This window comes from Thalia democratica, chromosome 2 (assembly GCF_965202585.1).
Source record: "Thalia democratica chromosome 2, ktThaDemo2.hap1.1, whole genome shotgun sequence".
NCBI lineage: Eukaryota > Metazoa > Chordata > Thaliacea > Salpida > Salpidae > Thalia > Thalia democratica.
In genome coordinates this window covers 107,445,881-107,467,361 of record NC_139166.1, presented here as the reverse complement: position 1 = coordinate 107,467,361, position 21,481 = coordinate 107,445,881, and the positions used below count along the sequence as shown (strand labels likewise).

General features: G+C 23.4%; 1 protein-coding gene across 2 annotated transcripts in view; it reads right to left on the bottom strand.

Annotated features, from left to right (window-relative positions):
- The window catches only part of LOC145829195 (uncharacterized), a 34,010-nt gene extending 14,102 nt beyond the window's left edge, over positions 1-19,908 (bottom strand). The window contains exons 1-8 of one of the 2 annotated variants that reach the window (XM_082936924.1): positions 19,716-19,908; positions 19,283-19,468; positions 8,581-8,710; positions 7,940-8,143; positions 7,509-7,689; positions 6,980-7,090; positions 594-732; positions 126-271 (exon numbers count right to left, since the gene is read on the bottom strand). In XM_082936924.1, coding sequence (XP_082793050.1) covers positions 126-271; positions 594-732; positions 6,980-7,090; positions 7,509-7,689; positions 7,940-8,143; positions 8,581-8,710; positions 19,283-19,468; positions 19,716-19,899 — 1,281 coding nt within the window. In that variant the 5' untranslated portion in view covers positions 19,900-19,908. The remainder of the gene's footprint in view (positions 1-125; positions 272-593; positions 733-6,979; positions 7,091-7,508; positions 7,690-7,939; positions 8,144-8,580; positions 8,711-19,282; positions 19,469-19,715) is intronic. The other variant, XM_082936925.1, reaches the window with a different exon arrangement.
- Positions 19,909-21,481: the final 1,573 nt, after the last annotated feature.

Genomic DNA, 21,481 nt, shown 5'->3' with positions numbered 1-21,481 from the left:
CATTTTAAAGTTTTCAATTATACAAACCCAATATAAAAACTTTATACTTTAATGGTTATTTACCAATCGTAAAATATGCTTTTTTAACAATACAATTTTTTTAATTTCAATATTTTTACACTAACTTTCCAGTATTTTTTCAACCCGTGCTCAGGAAGAGAATGTGGATCTTTCTTGAGATGATCTCTGATTCTCCTGATCTTTTTAAAACTGCATCCGGTTACCCAGTGGACTATGTTCTGACAAAAACTGTTCTGGCCGTCCAATGCAGCTGTAAAATTATTTTGTTTTTATTATGTTGTAACGAAAACTAGTAAAGAGTAAACCTTTTTTCTAAAACTGATTGAAAACTTTAAGAATTGAAAGTTTACAAAATTCTGAGTTACTGACTTTTTTTTTGGATCATAGTTTAATTTAAATGCTAAACATACAGACTATATAACAATTAATAAAACTAAAGGGAAGCAAGTGAAACTTCATCAACAATTTATTTAAATAAAAAACGGCACAATTAATAAAATTCACGAGAAGCAAGTAAACTTCAACGACTATTTGTTTGATTAATAGATAATTTAAATAAAGTTAAAACTAACGTGAAGCAAGTAAAACTTCAGCAACAATTTGCTGGGCTTCGGTTTGATTGCAACCTTCCAATCTATTTCTCCACAACATGATTTCTTGCAACTTGTTTTTCATCAGGTAAGTTACACAGCTTCTACAGCAACATTGTGTCTGTTGAAAAAATTAAAGCAAAATAATAATTTTAATTAAGTTATACAACTTTTACAACAAAATTGCGTCTGTTGAAATTACATTAAAATATTTAATTAAATAAGTAATACATTACTTGGTCTATAGAAACAAATAATCAACTAAAATAATCCATATAACTTAATATTGCGTCTCTTAATTGTATGGTGCTAATTTTGAAGGTAAGTTAATACAATAGAAAAACAATTTAGAGCTTATTATATTCATTTAACATTTTTAAATTATTAGTATTTGTTGTTAATTTTCAAAGTGGGCGAATTAGCTATCCGGTTATAAAAAAAAATACGTTAAAATAAAACAGAAATTAATTTTGAAACTTCACATATAACTAAACAGTTGTTAAGTAAAAGAATCAAAAATAATATTTGATGTTTAATAAACTTCATTGCTATAATTCTTAAATTATTCATTTACATATAAAAAACACTTTTACATTTAGGAGCTAATAAATGCAAAAGAAATATGCAGATTTATTATTATTTTTATATTTTTGAAATTGAGAATAATTGACTTTTCAAATGAAAGATTTATACTTTTACATTAATTAAGCCTTGTTATTTACATAATTATCTGCAAAATTTCGTGTAAACATTTGCAAACTAAGATTAATTTTTCAAATTTCTAAACTTAATTCAACTAAAATTTTTTTATCTACAGTTTTTTTCATTCAAATTTATTATCATAAACATATTTACCTAATTACTAAAAAAATACAACTACTTTAATAAAAATTGTGGTTTTTCGGGTTAAATAAATTACGAAAAAATATAAGACCACCCTGAATATGAATAACAATTCCTAAAACATAATAAAATTTTTATTACAAATCATACGTTTATCTTTTTAATAATTAAGTAGGTTTAAATTTATTGTACTTATGTAAGGTGCATAATAAACAGTTTACAAATAATAAGTTTACATTTAAAGTCAAATAAAATTCCGTTTTACCAAAAAAAAAGAATAATTAATAATTTAGATCATTGAACCCATGTTGTTATGCGAATTTTATGAAAACAAATCAATAAACAATTGTTACGTAACAAAGAAAAATTCAATTTATCGTCGAGGTGTACAGAGAATTCATTCAAAAATAAATTGAATTGGCCAATAGAAAGTTTACAAGTTGAAAACTAAATTGATTGCTTTAAAATTTGGTCAAAATACTTTGTTTTGGTGATAAAAATTTAAAAAGTATTTAGAATTACTTGAAAGGTAAATTATGTATTTAAAACTAATATTTAGAGGTTTTAAACATACAAGTTTCACATACTTACTATAAGAAAGCTCAAAAAGATTTTAAGATCAAATTAACACCTTAAACTTTTAAAATTATATATACTGAAAATTTAAAATAATATTACAAAACTTAATTTAATAAACAATTAACTTAACTTAATAACAGCTTATCTTAATAAATAACTAACAAATTAAACAAAAATGTTTGCATTAAAACAGAGAGTTTTTTTTTTCTCTTTTGTTGTTTGTTATAATTGGGATAAACTTTTGATTTGGGAAGAAAGTTTTTTAAAGCAGCGTGCTTGGTAGATTTTCTCTACCTTATTCAGTTGTAGAAATTTTCTCTATTATCCTACAAGTTTTTATCTTGAAATTTTCTCTATTAAGAGCATGGCATTATGTGCCGAATTTTGTCAATGAAAGTTTGTTTTTGTTTTAAAACTCATAACTTTATTGTACATTTTCGACAACTAGTAGTAAAATATGATTTTTTTAAATATATTGAAAATTTTAAAAAGTAATTAATTTTTTAATTTTTAAAAAGTTACCACATTAAATTGTTTTTACTTTACTTTCTGGTAGATAAAACTTTGAGAAATATACTACAAGTATAACTAAACTAGACATTCAAAACATTTTTGTTGATATTACAATACAATGTTACAAACCCTGCATAAACTTTTTTTTTTTAATTCAAATATGACAATTAAGTTGTATAATAACTGACCTAATCTGAAATTACTCAAAAAACTTTTTATTCAGTTCATATGGTTAATATGTCTTATAAGAAGCAGCAAATAAGCAATTTATAGGCATTTAAAATGATTATTCGCTCGTTAATTGTAGTAAAACGTACTTAAAAAATTGCAGTGATGTTAAAAAATTTAGTTATATAAAGCATGAAATAACCTTAAACGTTTAATAATATACCAATTTCTATAAGGTTAATTTTGAAAATAAATAAATCCATTAAAAATTAATATTATTTCATTATTATGTTAAGTTTAAAACAGATACAATCATTTGCGTTTTTTGAAAAGTTATATTTTTTAAAATAAAATACTAAACAAAATTAACTAATTTATTAAGAAAGAAATTAATCACTTACAATATTAAAAATTAAGATAATTAACTAAGTACTTAACTATTAACAGACACAACTTTTTTTGTTTTGAACTATCATAAAAGTTTCAAATTTACCAGAAAAAAAACCAAGTAGCATATACAAGACCATAAACATTTTATCAAAAACAGATACAAAAATATTAAAACTTTCATAAAACTTTCACCAGAAAATGACTAATAAATATTACACACATTTTTAACCGGAAATTCGGCTTTAGGGTGGCTTGTAATGAGAAATTACTGTCACGAGCATTATGTCGTAATACATTTTATATTTAGTTGCTAAATACACGATTTAGTTTTATTGCACTTTTATGAGCTTAATAATGTCATTATCTTTTCGTATCTAAAAAAACTGCTAATTCAGTTTAATTACATTTGGATATTTTTAAAATCCTATAAATGTTTTTAAAAAACATAACTTAAAAACTTTCACTGAAAAAAAGATAATTTAAGTTTTTAAGTAATTAAGTTAAATAAAGTTCACTGATGAGTTTAGTTTTATTGCACTTTTAATAAAGTTTTAATGATTTTTTTACTAAAACAATAATTAAACTTTTACTTTACTATTCCAGTTTAGTAGTTTTGCGACATAAACTGTAAATAGTTTTAAACTTTTATTAAAATAGTAAACGTTATTTACTTAATGTTTTTTGCTAAAAATTTCTTTATTAAATTATAACTTTGTTTAAAAAATAACTATTTGTTACGAAAACTTTTATACTTTATTAAGTTATTGTCGTTTCTTTTTTTTTATTTTAGAGAAAAAAACGGTTTGTACTTTATGGAGTTAAAAGCACCTTTTTAAAGCAAAAGTAGAAAAAAAAAATTAAAAACATATTTTGTAACTTACTTCGGAAAATAAAATAAATATAAAAACTTAAAGTTCAAGTACTAAGAAAAGTTTTAATCTACTTTAAATAACAGAAAAATCTGTATGTTCTATAAAAAGTAAAATAAAAACGGCTCCTAAAAATCACATGTCTTTATTTTTATTTAATTAATGACTTCGTGACTTACAGTTAATAATATTTGTAAAGACTTATTTTAAATCACATGTTAAAAATTTATATATAATAACTATTTTAATGTTTGTTTAAATTACTCGTTCCTTTGGAAAACATTTTACAAGTCTCTTAACATTTTTTTTTATTTAGAGATTTGTTTATAAAAAACAACTTTTTAATTTGTATATTGTATGAGGTCACTAGTTGAAAGCTAGCATTTTCAATTTTTGTAAAAGTTAAATTTCTCAAATAAAAGTAAACTATACTAAAACAAAATTTAAATATTTATTTACGATTGGTAAATAAATAAGAGAAATGTTACTTTCACAAAAAATTAAAATGCTAATTTTCAAGTGACCTTCCTTAATACACAAAATAAAAATTTTTTTATTATAAATAAAACCTCCAAATAGAAATAAAAAAGTCAAGAGACTTATAAAATGTTGTTCTAAGAAACGAACCATTTAAACAGACTAATTGTGATGTCATGATTTCCTACTTTTCATGTAAGACTACTTAAATAAAATACCTTTTAAATGGTATAAAAAATTTAAACATGCTTTTGTATTATTCAAGGATTTTGACTTATATGCTTATTTTTATTTGAACATATAAACACCTTTTTTAGAAAAACATATTTTAATAACACTTTTTTTTTATTCAACATTATTACTTATCTGATGACAATCAATAATTATAAAAATAGTTCAAAATACTTATAAAAAATGCTTTTCCTGTAAAATATAAGTGCTTAAGATCAATAAATATATGTAAGGCTCAAGTTATAAAAATTATCTTTTTTTTCTTCAAAGACACTAATTTTGTTAAAAGTTGGCCTAAAATATTTTGCTATTTTATTTAAACATGTCTACGATTTATACTAATGAATACTTTTACGAAACTTATTACCGCAAATAAAACCATTTATTGAAAACTGTAAAGAGAATATAATTTTGTGGTTTCTAGTTTGGAATTTAAAACGTAGATCTTCTAGTTGTATCAAATTACGTAATTATTTCCTATTTGTATGAAATATTAAACAAACATTTGACATAAAACTTGATGATAAATTGGAATTCTTTTCATTAAAATTTTTCAAATAAACTTAAAGTCATTGTAGTTTTTATATTCCTTTAAAACTATAAACTTTCTATATTTTCATGATAAATATTTATAAAACTTTTTATTAAAAAATCATTTACTATCTATTTGTTTTTGAGATTTAAAAACTATCTAATCATTAAAATGCTTAAATTTGAATACAATTGAAATTTTAAAGAAAAATAAAATCAAGATAAACACATGTTTTATTTTTTACTTTTAATTGAAAGTTTAATCAATACTCGTCTAATTTAAATTGTAAACAATACTTTGTTTAAAAAATTTTAATACCGATTTGTGAAATTTTTCTTGTCTAAACAACCTAAGTTTTAGTAATTTCATTTTAACGAAAGTCTTCTGAATTTCTAAGAAGTTTATCTTTTTGTTTAGACAGATTGGTTTTAACTTTTATTTTTTCAAGTACGTCAATAGATTGATAGTTAAAAAAAGGTTTATTTTCAATTAAATTACGCATTTTCTATTTCTAATAATTTTATAGAAAACCTATAGAAAAACCAATTTGATGTACAACTTTATTCAGATATAATTCAGCTAGCAAATACTGATAAAATTATCTAAAATAAAAAACTTTAAGTTTTTAATAAATTATACTAACAAGTATTTGTTTAAAACTAATAGACTTTATTTCAATTTACGTATATCTAATCTAGCATTTAAGTTTTTTAAAAGGATTCAGAATTGATTATTTACAAAAAAAAACAGATGTTTTTTAAACATGTTTTTTATTTTTCAAAGTCTGGGTTTCTACGCAAGAAATTCTAGAATTAATTGATGGACATATTAAAGAATTAACCAATGTTTTAATAAATTCATCTTGTATTTTAAACACTTACGTCACACAATTTAATGTATTTTGTTTAATCAACTCCAAAGACGTATTGAAATGTTATTTTTAACCGTGGTACTTTTTTGTTATTCAACTTGTTTTGATTTCAGCAACAAATGACTTAATTTTATTTTATTTTTAGAGTTTTGCAAACAAATGTCAAACTACTGCATTCAATTTTTTTTTTCAGGTAAAAAGCACGTATTATAAAATTATTGATATCAATGTCTTCCATAGATAAAAATTGTGTTAAAAGTTGTTATAAAAAAAGTAAAAATTCTGCCAAGTTTTTATTCCAACTTGTATGGAACTTTCATTTACTTACTATACCCCTATAATAAAATTTAAAAAAAAAATTATTATTTGATTATAACTTTTAGAAAGAAATCAACAGCTTAAGTTTACCTGAATCAACAAAATATTAATAATTGCAATTTAGCAAAGTATAAAATCTACATCAGCTTTTATATTCAGTTTTTAAATTTTAAGAAAATTTAGTTTGGTAAGTCAGCAAATAAATGTATAGTTAAACTATACAATCTTAAAATTATACTTAAATTTTATATTTCACCTTATAGCAAAATAGATAAACTTTCATAAGAATCTGTCTAACAGGAAACACTTTACACTGCTAACAAAACTTTCATCGTTAAACTTATAAATGACAAGTATATTGATAAATATTTCAAAAAACCACACGCACAAACTGTTGAATCTAATTAAAATAAATTGAATAACTAAATTAAACTACCTTGTTATGGAGCTTATTAATAATTTTAAATAAATATAATTAACTAACACCAGCTAAATTTGGGTATGCCATTTCTTGTAACTATTGAATTGTCAACAAATTTATAATTAATTATTACAAATAAATATTAAATTAACTAACACTAGCTAATGAAGGGTCTGCCATTTCTTGTAGCTGTTGAATTGTCAACAAATTTCTTGGTTGCTTGTTGGCTCGGGCTGCAGTTCCTTTGGTGACAATCCGAGATTCTTTCTGTATTTATAATAAAAAACAGGTAATAAAGTTATTTGAACCATTATGACTTTAAGAGCCAAGTCAAATGGCATACTTTAAAATGTATCTTATTGTACAATATATTTATATTTATTTTAAGTGCCTTTAACGTTTTACAAAATTTATTTACTGTTTAAAATAATTTATGGTTTTAATGGCAAACTGTGGTTTTTTTATTTTAACCCTATATATTTGCACATACAAAACCTTTAGTAAATTTTTTGCTAGAGTTTTGAATAAATCTAAATTAACAGACTTTAAACTTTTACAGTAAATGACTAACTCAAGTATTAATATACAAAAGACAAATATCTAAAACAGATGCAAAGTAAAATTAAAGTGTATTTTTAGACAAAATCTAAAAATAAATTTTACCACAAAACACAAAATAACAAACCCTACTAACGTTTTCGTTGGTTCTGAGCTTCTTATAGAGGAAATTGATTGAGTAACTCAACAATTTCATGGCCGCTTTCTCGCAAAGCATGTACTCACACCTCAGTTTCTGACGCTGGTTCATAACAAAATCTTCGTACTGTTTCGATCTTTTTCTACCATTTCCAAGTCCTATCATACCCCTGTGAAAATTGATTTATTTAAATTGGCCATGTATTTACCAAAAATAATCTAATAAAAGCGAAATATAGTAGAAGATTTCCTATTTCAAATCTACGTCTAGTAAAACACTTGTATTTATTTTATCAACAATTTTTAGACACTTTTTTAGTAAATTTTTTTTCAGAATTAGCATATTTAAAAAAAATATTAAAAAACTAAATTAATATAATACCTGTTTATAATCAAAAAATGTTATAAATTCAAACATACCTCAATTCCTTGCCGGCCTTCTGCACATTATTTGGGTCGTTGGGGTCACCGATTTGCTGGTGAGTCGGCAGCTGGGTGGGGTAGGCTTTCTGTTTCTTGAGCTCTAGCGCCTTCAAGTGGATGTGCACCAGCTCAACCGCCCTATCCCTGATTTCCTTGTGCTGCAGGTTTTGAATGTCGTTCGCTTTTATTTGTTCTATTTCCCTGTTTATTAATTTTAATTAAATTAATTTTATTTTGTGTTGCAGGTTTTGAATGTCGTTCGCTTTTATTTGCTCTATTTCCCTGTTTGTTTATTTTAATTAAATTTAATTTATTTTATTTTATGCTGCAGGTTTTGAATGTCGTTTGCCTTGATTTGCTCTATTTCCCTGTTTATTTATTTAATATAAATAATAATTATATTTTGTGCTGCAGGTTTTGAATTCCGTTTGCTTTTATCTGTTCTATTCCGTGTTTAATAAGCTTAATTTACCTTTCTTGTCTCAAAGATCTGATAACTTGTACTTTTTTGATGTAATTCCCTAAAGCCTTAGTAAATTATCTGATAGCTAGGATGAAATTATACAAAATCAGATCAACTTGTAAAAAATAAGGTAGACATCCTAAAGCCTTAATTTAGGTGTTACAACAAAACAAACTCGGGTTGTGTAAATTGCATGTTTCCGTAGCTGGGCAGATTGTTTTCCTTCCAAGTGCTTCCACTGATTGTGTACCTTCTGATGCAACCGCAGGGTTTGTTGTAAGCTACGCAGCATTTCAGGCACTGAGCTGTGAAAAAAATATAATAAATATTTAAAATATTAAAAACGTTTGTTGCAAGCAACACAACATTTCAGGCAATAAATTGTCAACTATAAATAAGTTTATAACCAAAGTATCAAAAAAAAACTTTAATAAATTAATCTATAGTATTTTCTTTTCAAATTATTTTAAAGGTTTGTTGTCTACACAGAATTTCAAGCATTGGTCTGTATAAATTAATAAATATAAATAAGTTTAAAACTAAAGTATCAATAAAAAACTACAATATACAAATTTATTGTATTTTAATCTAATTTGTATGGAATGTTTGTTGTAAGTCATTCCAGGCATTTAATGAATTTATGATTATTATTCATTTCTGGGGAAAATCCACGTTATAAAGTAATTGGAACAAAATAAATACGAATATAAATTAATAAAAGATTTAATTTATTGTATTTGTAATTTATCATAAAGGTTTGTAGTAAGTCATTCCAGACAATATTGTTTATTTCTGGGAAAAATCTACGTTATAAAGTAATTGAAAGAAAATATATATCAATATAAATCAATAAAAGATTTAATAACATGTTCAAGGTTTTGGACAAAAATTTGAAATAATTAAGAAATTTTTACAGTGTAAAAAAACATTTTCATAAAGTATTAGCTATAAATATTATTTGAAAAGTGTTAAGTTTTAAAACTAAGTATAAATAAACAATGAAATATGAAAGGTATATATGCATAAAATTTCTGGGAAATGCTTTATTTGTATTAAAAACAAAACTTTTATCATATAAAATGTCAAAAGTATGTTTGTAAAACAATAAAATCGTATTATCAAAATAAACTTGAAATTTCTTCTTTTATTTTGTACACACAATTTGCCATTTCTTTATCAAATTTTATAACCATTAAATACTTCTGATAAAAAATGTTTCTATACTTTTTAAATACTGACAACTTTTTTAAGAAAATAGCAGTTTAAGTAATAATTTCCTTTAGTTAAGTCAAAGTTAGGTCTATATTTAAATATTACAATTTTTTATTATAACTCTATCAAAAATCAAATTACAACTTTAATAGGTTTTTTATCAAAATACAATCACAATTTTAATTTCAATTAATTATATAACAATTACTATGCTTATTTCAATCTTTTTAAAAACTCATACTACAAATTATGTGGTCTTTTATCAAAACAGCTTCTCAATTATCTTACAATTATCAAGTACTAAAACAACAAGAGATAAAATGAATATATAACTGTCTGGAGAAAAATCAAAGTTTATGCAACTTGCTTTGTATAATTAGATTGAGAAAATGAGTTCTGGAATTTAAATGGGTACAAAATCAAATTATCTTCTTTAAAAAAGTTTTAACTTTAAATCATATCTCACATATACTAGAAATATGTTAAAATTTTATTTTTAAAACCGTTAAGCTTTATCTATGTTATATTATATTTTAAAAGTACATTTTTTTCAAAATTTAAGAAACAATTATGACAAATATTTTGTTTAAGCAACAACGTTTTTCACCCATAGACTTAAATTAAACAAAAGTATATTAATAAAAGTTAATTAAGAGCACAAACACCAAATAAGTATCATTAAAATAAATTCACTTATCACGTTTAAAACGTTGCAAACTAATAAATAAAGTTTGCAAAAACTAATGATACTTTATTGAACTTTTTACTAATTCAATTAAGTTTAAACCTTACTTTATGATATTCTGGGTTTGAAACAATTAGCAAAACTATATATTTCATAAGTAGTACTTTAGTTAAGTATACAAATAAGCTTTCTTTAGTTACACTACAAAATATAAAATAACGTTACATAATTAATATATTTTGATTGAAGCTTTGGCATGTATATAAGCTAGCTTTAATATTTTTAATCTTCAACGTGTAAGTGAGTAATGACGCAAATAAAAAGTTTTTTTTTTCGATAGTTCGTACAACTATTTATAAATTAATTTTACTTTGAAACTGAACAAAAACATAATTAATGATAGTAATTACCGGGTCTGGGTATTTTTTCAATTCTAAATTATTTCAAACTACAAAGTTGTATATAAAACTCAAATAAGTACAATACAAGCTAAAATAATTAAATTATCTTTTGTGGGAAAAACTACAAATATATGCGTAATTTATTAATAAAGCTTTAATTAATATTAGTAATTGATGTATTTGTTTCAAACAAAAAAAATATTATATACAAACACAACTTAATGTTCAAAACAACCCAACTTTTTTTTTTTTAATGTAGACAAACCTAATTTAAAGCAAATGTAAATATTATAAATTTACCTAGTATTTCAAAAAGTTGTTTTGTAAAATCGAATTCAATACAAATACAAGTATCTAGAGCAACTTGTAATTAAATAACGTTTTTCATGTATGTACAAGGGAATATTTTATATGGTTATGAAGAAACATTGAAACTTATATTTGATTATGAAAAGCACTGTAACTTTTCTGTTTGTTTGGAGAATTTTGTGATGAGAAGTAATTTGTTCAAATGGGCTTGGCTCGTTTTTGTAGTTATGGAAAAATTCGCGGAAATTTCTTCCTAGAATGTTCCACGTGGCCACAAGTATTTCAAACAAATATTTTCTTCTTGTATTCCACACAAACATTCTCTTTATATAGATTGCTCAACAAATTCCAGACTGTTTTTCTCCTGATTAAATTGCTAAAATTCCTGATTATCATCACCTGACTAGTTAAAGCTTTATATACTTTTATTTCTCAACATTATGATACTTAACAGATGATCAATCTTAAATATATCTATCTCTATAAACTAACTAATGTATTTACCGCTTTTTTTCAAAAGTATAGAAAATTATAAAAATTATATTTCTATTTTCTTTAAAAACTATGCTTATTATTAACTATTTGCTGCCACTTAAAGACTGACAGTAATTTACAACACCTGGTTAAATTTAAATTTATATCTATTTAAGTTCTTATACTCAACCAAAAACATTCATGTTTTTAAATAGTTAAACTTTGTATACACTAACAATTTCACATATAACTATCAAAGTTTAAATAAATATTTTGAAACGTGCCCACAGGAATTCAATTAAATTCTCAGACCATAAAATTTTCTCAAAATCACCCGGGTATAAATCCTTATTTACTTTAATTGTTTTATATTCAATAAATATTTTACGCCACATGGATTTAATTCCAATCTACTTGCTTGAATAAAGTTCTCAAAATACCTGGATGACAAAAAACATAAAACTTACTTAAAGTCCAGTCAAGTGTGAAAATTTCAATTAATTTGACTACAAATAACTTTTTGAATATTATTTTGAAAGTATTTAGATGTAACTATTTAAATTTTAAACAGTTTTAAAACAAACCTCATGAAAGGTTTAATTCGTGAACTTTAAAGAATATTTAATCTCAAATCATAAGAACTCTGTTCAATTCTTATTTTAACTGTCTTTTAATTAAAGAAAAGTTCAGTTACTGTTACTAAAATACGCTTTAAACTCATCAAATTTCTATGTCAAATTATTTTGCTAAATAAATGCTTTATATCTTGTATAACCTAAATACAATATTTTTCATAAAAATCACATACATACTCTTTTACTAAACCATACAATTATATAATTGTTTAATCAATTCCAAACAATATGACCTTTCAGTTATACTAAAGTTATATAGCCTTTTCGTTTTAAGTTCATTTAATTTGTTTAATAGATTTATCTGTAAGACATAAGAATATTCATTGGTTGAATAATTCAATTATAAACTTCAAAATAATATTTTTCCGATAAAAGCCCTTCTGTTAAGCTTATTTCAATTTGGTTTAACTTAATATATACATTTAGTTTTATTTCTAAAATAACTATACTTAAATAATTAAATTATAGCTATGTAATTAAAATTAAATAAAGCAAGAATAATTCAATATAAGTGTATATTTTTAAAGTTTTTAAGTATAGAGTGTACAATTTTGTTATTTCATAGACCAATTTCTTTTTAGGTTTGGCTACTAGCTATAAAATTTATTTAAGATATAAAAGATATTAATACTAAAAAAAGGATATTTCTTAATTAAAAAATTAAATTTTTCCCTCATCTAGAAATTTAAACTTTTAAACAAAAAAGTTTGATTGAAAACTGTGTTTACATATAAAGCTATAAAACTTACGGTTGTTAAACTTAAACTCAAAAAAAAAAAACATAAAAATATGTGTTTAAAGTCAAAAAAATGTTTAGAATAATAATAACTAGAAAATACTGTATGATGATCAAAATACTTTGAAATAATCAAGATAAGGAAATAAAAATTAGCTAAGATATTTTAAATTGTAAAGTTCAATTACTTTTTAACCTAATTTTGTATAAGATTAAGGTAAAAAAACAATTTCATTAAAAAATACGTTAAAATATGGAAGTAATTTTTAACCTATGTCAAATTTCAGGTTTTGAAAATTAGAAGAGCAAAAAATTAAATTTTTTATTTGCCAAGCGTTAAATAAATTTAATCAGTTTTCTGCTTTAAATAAGATGCAACATAAAAGCTAATTATAATAACTAATAAAGTATAAACAATATTTTGTTTCCTAGAACTTTCAAAGGCTCATAATTATAAGTGGTAAATTAAGCTTATTTATTCAAGCTTTAAGGTAAATTTTGACAGTAATAATCGAAAAAATAGTTTATACAACAGAGACAGTTGTGTTTAATTGTACAAGCTTTAGCTAAATTTTAATCAGTAAAGATTTCTTTTAGAAATTTTGATTGCAGATAGAAACTTATTAACAACATTTTAGTTCAACAAATATTTACTTTTCTATTATTAACTTTAATGAAAAACAAACCAGAGATTATTCTTATTACTCATGATGCAAACTTAAGTTTATAAGTTTACAGAACTAAAGATTTATTACAACCAAAGGCATTATTCCGAACAAAACTATAACCACGAAACTATACTTCACTCTACAGTAGACGTATACAATTTGAAAGTTTTAAAGGAACAAACAAATTTGGAAACTTGAACTACAAAACAACCGCAAGGAAGAAACAGCAACTTTGGAAGTTTGTAGGAGAATTTGAAAGAGAAAAGTTTAGAGCGTATGCTTGAAACCACACGAATGTCTCTCTCAATATATGTGGAATGACTACTTGTTTAATTTGATTCGATATAATTGTTTAAATTTAATTTTTTCCTTAAGAGTTCTAGAAATCTCAGTCCGTATTCAATATACAATTTGTGGATGTATAAATAATTGTTCGGTAAAACTGGAAACTTGTGACTTTAATCTTTATATAAGAAACAAACTAGCTACTTAAACTCGTGAAGGTAAAAACCCAACTAATCTATGGTTTTATTACTATAACTACAAATATATACTATAAATAAGTAATTTCCAAGTATGTATTTGGAATTTAGTTAATACCAAAGAAAATAAAAATGGGGTTTCAAAGAAATCACAACAAAAAAAAACAAACAAGTGTAATACTTTAATGTATAAATAACAAAATATATAACTTGAAATTAAAACATGCTTATAAAAACACATTCATAAAAACATTCCTATTCCAAAATTATAACAATATATAATAACTAGGAGAACAACACAGAGTACCATACATAAAATTTTCTCTCATAATCTTGTGAGATGACTGTGCAAAAAGTTTTATTGAGAATGTCGTTCGCACGAAAGTATGTTTCAGTGTTTGTGACGCAATAATAAGTCGCTTTGTTTGATTTGTAAAATAAATGTTGAAATTGTGATTTTGTGAAAATATTTTTACTTTTTACAGATGGTTAAATTTGAATACCAAGTTTTGTAAGGTATAAAATTACTCATAAAAAAATTAAATGGTTTGTTGAGAAAATTACTTAAAAAACATAAAACTTAAACAGTTTAATCATTTTTCTATAAAAATTTGATGTTTTTTCCAAATGTTTGTTTGGCTTGTGAGCAAATATTGTGAAACTTTTTTTGTGAAAACATAAAAACAACTAATTGAGAAAGGCCAGTACCAACTACTGATGTATGCTTTAATGTGGTCTAATTATCTATTTCAAACAAATGTTTATTTTATGAGTGGATCTTTCAATGCGTTCGGCAAATAAACAATGTTTTTAAATTTTTTTAAATTATCTTAAATTTTATTTATTCTAACTGTTGATTGAACTTATATTCTTAATTTGTTCTAACTTATTTTGGAACAAGTCTATAAATGGCTTTTATTAACACTTAATGAAGTTCTAGTAAATTTAACATAAATGCAAGCAATAGTGAACAAAACTATCAAGTAAACCTCAATCAGTGAAAAAAACTAGTTTAAATAATAAGTAGTTGTAAATAATAAGACAAGACATTTCTATTAATTTTCAAATTCAAATAAAAGTAAAATTTTAACAATGTTAGAACAAATAAAAAATTAATTTTGAATTTAAACTGTTAAAATACAAACAAAAAGGAAGTTTTTAAATAAACTTATTCTTCAGGTACACTGTGCGATTACATAAATGTTCAAAAACTTCTGGTAGAAAGAGGAAGTTTTTAAATAAATTTGTCCTTCACGTAATTCTAGGCGCATTTTTTAAATTTTTACAAAGTCACTGACTCACTAGTTTCCGCTGTATAAAGCTGCAAATACCTAAAAATAATTTTGAGAAAAAAACATCCTTTTTTCATGAAACTCAATCAAAAGATATGAATGTTTTGTATTGAATAATAAGATTTAAATTTAATGAAAAAGATATTCTATGATCAGAAGTTCCGCGTTATAGAGAATAAATACACTTGAAAAACTATTAATAAAAAACATTTTCATAAAACTATTCAATCAAAAAAAAGTGATTCAAACTTTCACGAAGGTTTCAAATAAAATATGACTAAAATTTTATAAAATATCGATAAACAAATTTTCTGCTTTTAATATAATTTATTTTAACAACCTTAAACAATAAGTTCACAAACTCAAGAAAAGGCACTATTTTTGTTTATGAGTTTTTTATTTATTTAGATCGAGTATTTTATGAATTTTTTTCACCATTTTTCGTTGGTTTTACAAAAATATTTAAACTTTTGTCAAAATCTTTAAGGTAATCATAAAACATTCTTTACTTTTTGCTTTTTTTCTAAACACTTTTTACTTATAGTTCTTTTTAAATAATCTATTACCCCTAAATTTATTAACTGAATTAAGTGTTTTTATTTCAATTTTCGACAACTTTTATGTGAAAACTGAAGCTTTTTGTGCTACTGCTATAATACATTGGGCATTAAAAACATTTATCAAAACAAATTTCATTTAAGCACATCGTCGAATTGAAATGTTTTTGTTGTGAGAAATAAAATCATCCGTCTTCAAACAAAACAACAATAAAATTTTCCTTTCACCAAAATATCGGTAAACACAAAATTTTGCTGCTTTCGGTAAATAACACATAGATCAGCTTTACAAAGTCACATGTGGTGAGAAATTGATCAGGATTAGACATAATGAACTTTTTTTATAGCAAAGATAAGAAAACGTCGAAAATATTTTGAGATTAAATATTCATCTAGTTTTTTTAAAAACTTGTATAAATTAGATTTTGGTGAAAATAGGTACAGATATTTTGCAACTTTCGGTAATTTGCTGATAAGATAACTCAGAGTAATGAGAAATTCATAAAAACACTTTTAGCAAATTTAAATGTGCCAATCTATTTCCTTGTTGGTTTATTTATTTTTACTTGATCAATCACATCGAAATTCAAACAACAATCAACTCATTGTGTTAATTTAAAATTTCGAAATTTCAAATGTTTTGAGAAAATAGAGCCTGGAAAAAAAAACTAATTATTTATTCAAGAGTTGCTAAGCAGAACTGAAACAGAAACCAGAATTTTTCGAACACTTTTTATTTTGTTTGTTGTGGAACTTTTTAAAGAGATAAAAACTTAAATATCTAAACTTTTCAATCTTCTCTTCATATTTAATTGAAAATTATCTTTTTAATTTGACCCAATTTTTTGTAAAGCAAATTATAACTTTTTTTCTATACTGATTATAAGTATTATGTGAACATTTTTGTATAAACTTTTCAATTAGTAGTAATGTAAGCAACTTGTTTACTCAAACATAAAAAAAAAATGTTTACTGTTTTAATTAAATCATTAAACTACTAAACATTACTTTTAAATATTAATTCTGATATTAAATAATAAAAAAAAACATGTATAATTGTACCTGCTCAAAATTAATAAAAACCAACTTATCTTTTAGTTAGATTTAAATGTTTTAAAGTATTTTCTCTTTTAAATTTTATGTTTTACAGACATAATAAACTTGACTTTTAAAAGTTAATCTTAAAAGTGAGAAAACTTCATTTGCAAAACAAACTTAAATAAAGCGAAAAAAAATATTTAAGCTGCAATATAAGGTTACATAAATATGGAAATAAAAAAATAAAAGAATTGTTTTGTTTATCAATAAATGTGAAAATTCTTTAAATCAAATATTTTCAATTATTCAATTTTATGTAAGCTACAATGTTAAAAGTTAAAGTATAATAAAAACTAGAAATATATAACATAATAAAAAATTAAATATAAGTAAACAGATTAGTATTGAGTATTTAAGGATAGCTTATAGTAACAACACAAATGCATTGAATATAATTTGGATAGCATAAAACTAAAATGTTCAGTAGGATTCAAACTAATTTTTTTTATAATTTCAATATTAGTTTGTAAAAATAATAGTTAATGTAAAAGTAAAACAATAAAATATATTATTTTAAAATGACTTTAAACTATATATGCATGTTCTGTTTATAGTAAATCCACTTAGAACGCTAAAATAATTAAATTACAAGAAAAGCTTCAGAATAATTAAAAATTTATGAAACTTTTGACAAAACCTCTAACAAAAAACTGATTTAAAATTAAAAATAAAGTATTAGGCTGATACTTCTTTATATTTATAACAGGTTTACTCACTTAATAAATCATTATTGGCTTAATGTCAATTATTTACTACTTTTGGTAGTAATAGTAGCAACTGTTGTAGCAAATTAACTTACTATCAAACCGCTAAATAACAAAAGCTTTCTCATTAATTTACTTTTTATGGTTTTAAAATTATTTTTATTTATTTTATTAAAAATATGGAAACAGATATAAAACTTATTAGAAAACAGAGATTTGTGTTCAAATATATACAGGATTTATAAATTGTACTATGGTGTTTTTAATGTTTCAAATCGCTGTATAAACAAGTCAATTTATGTGAAGAGCCCTTGGTAAATTGACACTCGAAAATCAGTCACTGAAATTCTCAATAACAACTAATTAGTTTGAAATGTACTAACAGCAACAAAGCTTTCTAATTATACAACAAGATTGATTACTTTCAAAATTTCCCACCTCATTTTTTATAATACTTGAAGTAAAAAGCTTTAAAAAATTTAACCAGAAAAAACAAGTTAAACTATTTGAAATATAAAAATTTGAAATAGCAATTTAGTTTTTGAATAAATTTATCAAATTCTATAATATTTGTAAAATAAATTTAAAACGTGTTTCAAGTTTCCTATATATAATTAGTTTAAAACTTGAGTGTTGAAATATTCATTTTACAATGTCTAAGGTTTGAGTTGACCTGATAAATTATTTATGTGAAAAAGTTTTGTTGGGTTCATTTGAAATATTTTTAAACACTGCTGATTTTAAAAATAATTGAGAACATTTTTTTTCAAAGAGATATTCATTTTCTTTTTAATAATCTTAATTTGTAATGGCAATTTATTTATAAAACTAAGATTTTGAAAAATTTTGTAACCCTAAAAAAGACAAATTGTATACAAAATAATAAACATATAATTATTTATCAAATATACTTAATGTGTAACAAGTTTAATTTCAATACAAACTGTTAAAGATAATTTTTTCAATTATAACAAGTTAAACAATATGTTCTTTTCAAACTGTGTTAAAGAAAGCACAACTGATAAAGTTAAAAAATAACCACTGAGTTATTATTGTAGCAAGTTAACTTGTTTTGTATTTTTGATTTATTTTTTCACCGACCATATAATTATTTCAAGTTTGAAATTTAACTTTTTAATTAAAATTAATTATTTCTGTCAATGACATGATTTCTATTAAGCATATCCTTTAAATTTTACAGTGAACTTCTATTAATTACTTCTTTCAACTAGTTAGTTTACTGAATTAAACAACAATTACTTCATACCATCTAAACATTTTCGTTTGTAAATTTGGTTTTAACAAATTAGTTTTAAATATTTTTTGTAACTATAACAAATTTATTAACTTAAACTTTACGGTACACTATCTAAAACTTTGACTACTTATACCAATCAACATTTTTCACAATTTTTAAATTTTTAAAATTAATATTGCTAACTACTTTTGTTTATTACTACAATATTTAAACTTTATTTTTAAATAGTTTATATAAATTAACAAAATCAGTTTAACCAACATGTTACCACTAGAGAAACTGACCAACTACATTGCATTATTATATTTAAATTAATTTACCTAAACAATTTAGTCATCAAAATATTTACTACATATAAACACCAACCTGCTTCAACTAGATTGAGGTACTGCCCAATGTAATCTGCAAAATTCTGCTGAACAGCAGTATGGGCTCTCTCGTACTCAACAGGAATCTTTTTCTTGCTGCTTGAGTTTGTCGTCGGCTGGTTCGTGTCCATCGGAGGCGCTTTGATGCGGTGCTGAGAGGCCATGTGGGCAAGGTTTTCCAGTCCTGTGAAGTAATAATAATAAAGTTTATTGAACAACAACACTCAAAATATTTGGTCCTAGGACCTGGTGCACAAAAAAATATTTTGGTTATTGAGTCGCACACCACAAATACCTTTTAACGCCTTGTCCATTACCAAATATAACAATATAAATGAAATAAGTAGATTTATAACTAGTCAGTATAATACGGTATCTAGTCCTTGTTATTATCATTAATAATTTTTTTATTTATAAAATTTTAAACCAACCCTGGGTGGGAAACTCCGGAGCCGGAACTTGCTGCATCTGAGGGTTGAAGTGTACAAGCTGATGTTGCTGAATGTTCTGCTGAGGATGTATCTTCTGCTGTATGTTCTGCTGGTGGATCTGCTGCTGCTGGATTTGTTGGATCTGCTGCTGATGCTGCTGCGGATGGTCTGTTTCTGAACTCATATTTATAATATTTTCTGAAAAAAAAACTATCACTTTATATATAATAAAGTCTAAGAAACTGCATGTTATAATTTGAGTGATTATAGTTTAAAACTCTTAAAATGTCCTAATAATATTGTTTGTTTGTTTGCAAACACAATAATTTTAATAGTTTGAGAAATAATATTTTTTCAAGATAGCTTGATATAAATATCAATATAACAGATTAGACATTATTTTAAAACTTAAAATTCACATAAAATATTCTTCAATTCTTTTTTTATATGTAGTTTTTCTTCAAACCGTATTAAATTTAAAAAGATAAAACTTTTATACTATAAATATATGACTTAATAAAAATCAAGTTGGAATAAATCAAGGTTAGATAAAATAAAAAATTAAATACGCACTTTTGCTGAAATTTACAAAACTATTTCCATTATCTATTAAACATTGCCCTTTAATTATTTAATTACCCATTTTGGAAAATCCTAGCATAAGTTTTAAGAATACTAATTTTTATATGTGGTAAGTTAATATGAAAAATTGGAAGAGTCAATGTATTTTTTTTTTCAACTTGGACCTCCCCTCTTTGGCTTTGTAAATCATCAAAATATTATACAAAGCTTATAAAAAATCAAATTATGTTTTAAATTAAGTTTTTAATGTTCACTTTATTCAAAGTAGATAGTAATCAATAATTTTCATACCACTTACATTTTGTTGTTTATTGAATCGAAAAAGTCCTAAATGTTTTTGAAGTTTAGGAATTATTACTTTTATGAAGACAACAAATGATCACTGATTGAAATTGATAAATATGTTAAAGGTCAGAGGAGGTCTAATTTAAAAATTAATAATCTATCAATAAGGCTAACTGTCTAATTATCTTAAATATGAGTATAAAATATTATATTTTCTACTTTTATTTTCATTAGAGTGAGGAAAAAATTTCAATTAGTTAAATTAGCTTATCTTTTAATAAATAATTTATCTGATAAAATTTCTAAAAACTTTTTATAACATTCATTGTATTAAACTACATTCTTATGTCACTTTTCATACATTGAGAAAGTAACTTTCTCTGTAGGGAACATTCAAATTAGTATATATGCGGTTTAAAATGAATTAACAATCAAAATAAATAGATGAGCTTATTAGACATTAACTAGTTATTTTTAGTGTGTTTCATTTATTATAATTTCAACAATTGCTTTGATGACAATAAGTAAATTAACTGATTCTGCTTGGCTACTTATTCAACCAAAATCAGCTAAATCACTTGTAAATAAAAAAAAATCCCAAGTTAGTCTGAACTAAAAAAATTACTAAGAGCTACAATTGAAAAACTAAGTTTTTATAAATATTCAATAAAAAAGTTAACTTAATCTTATTTAAACTAGCTTGAGTTTTGTAATAATAATTAATTTTTTTTTTTGATAATATTTAGAACTTTTAAACTAGCCTGTATAATCTAGAGTTTTCCAACAATTTCAAACTAGCCTGAGTTGGCTTAAGTAGCCTGGGTGAGAATAAACCCAGAAAATATTAAAATTTAGCAAACTTACAAAACCATAGGCATTAAAAAATTAATTCAATGTTT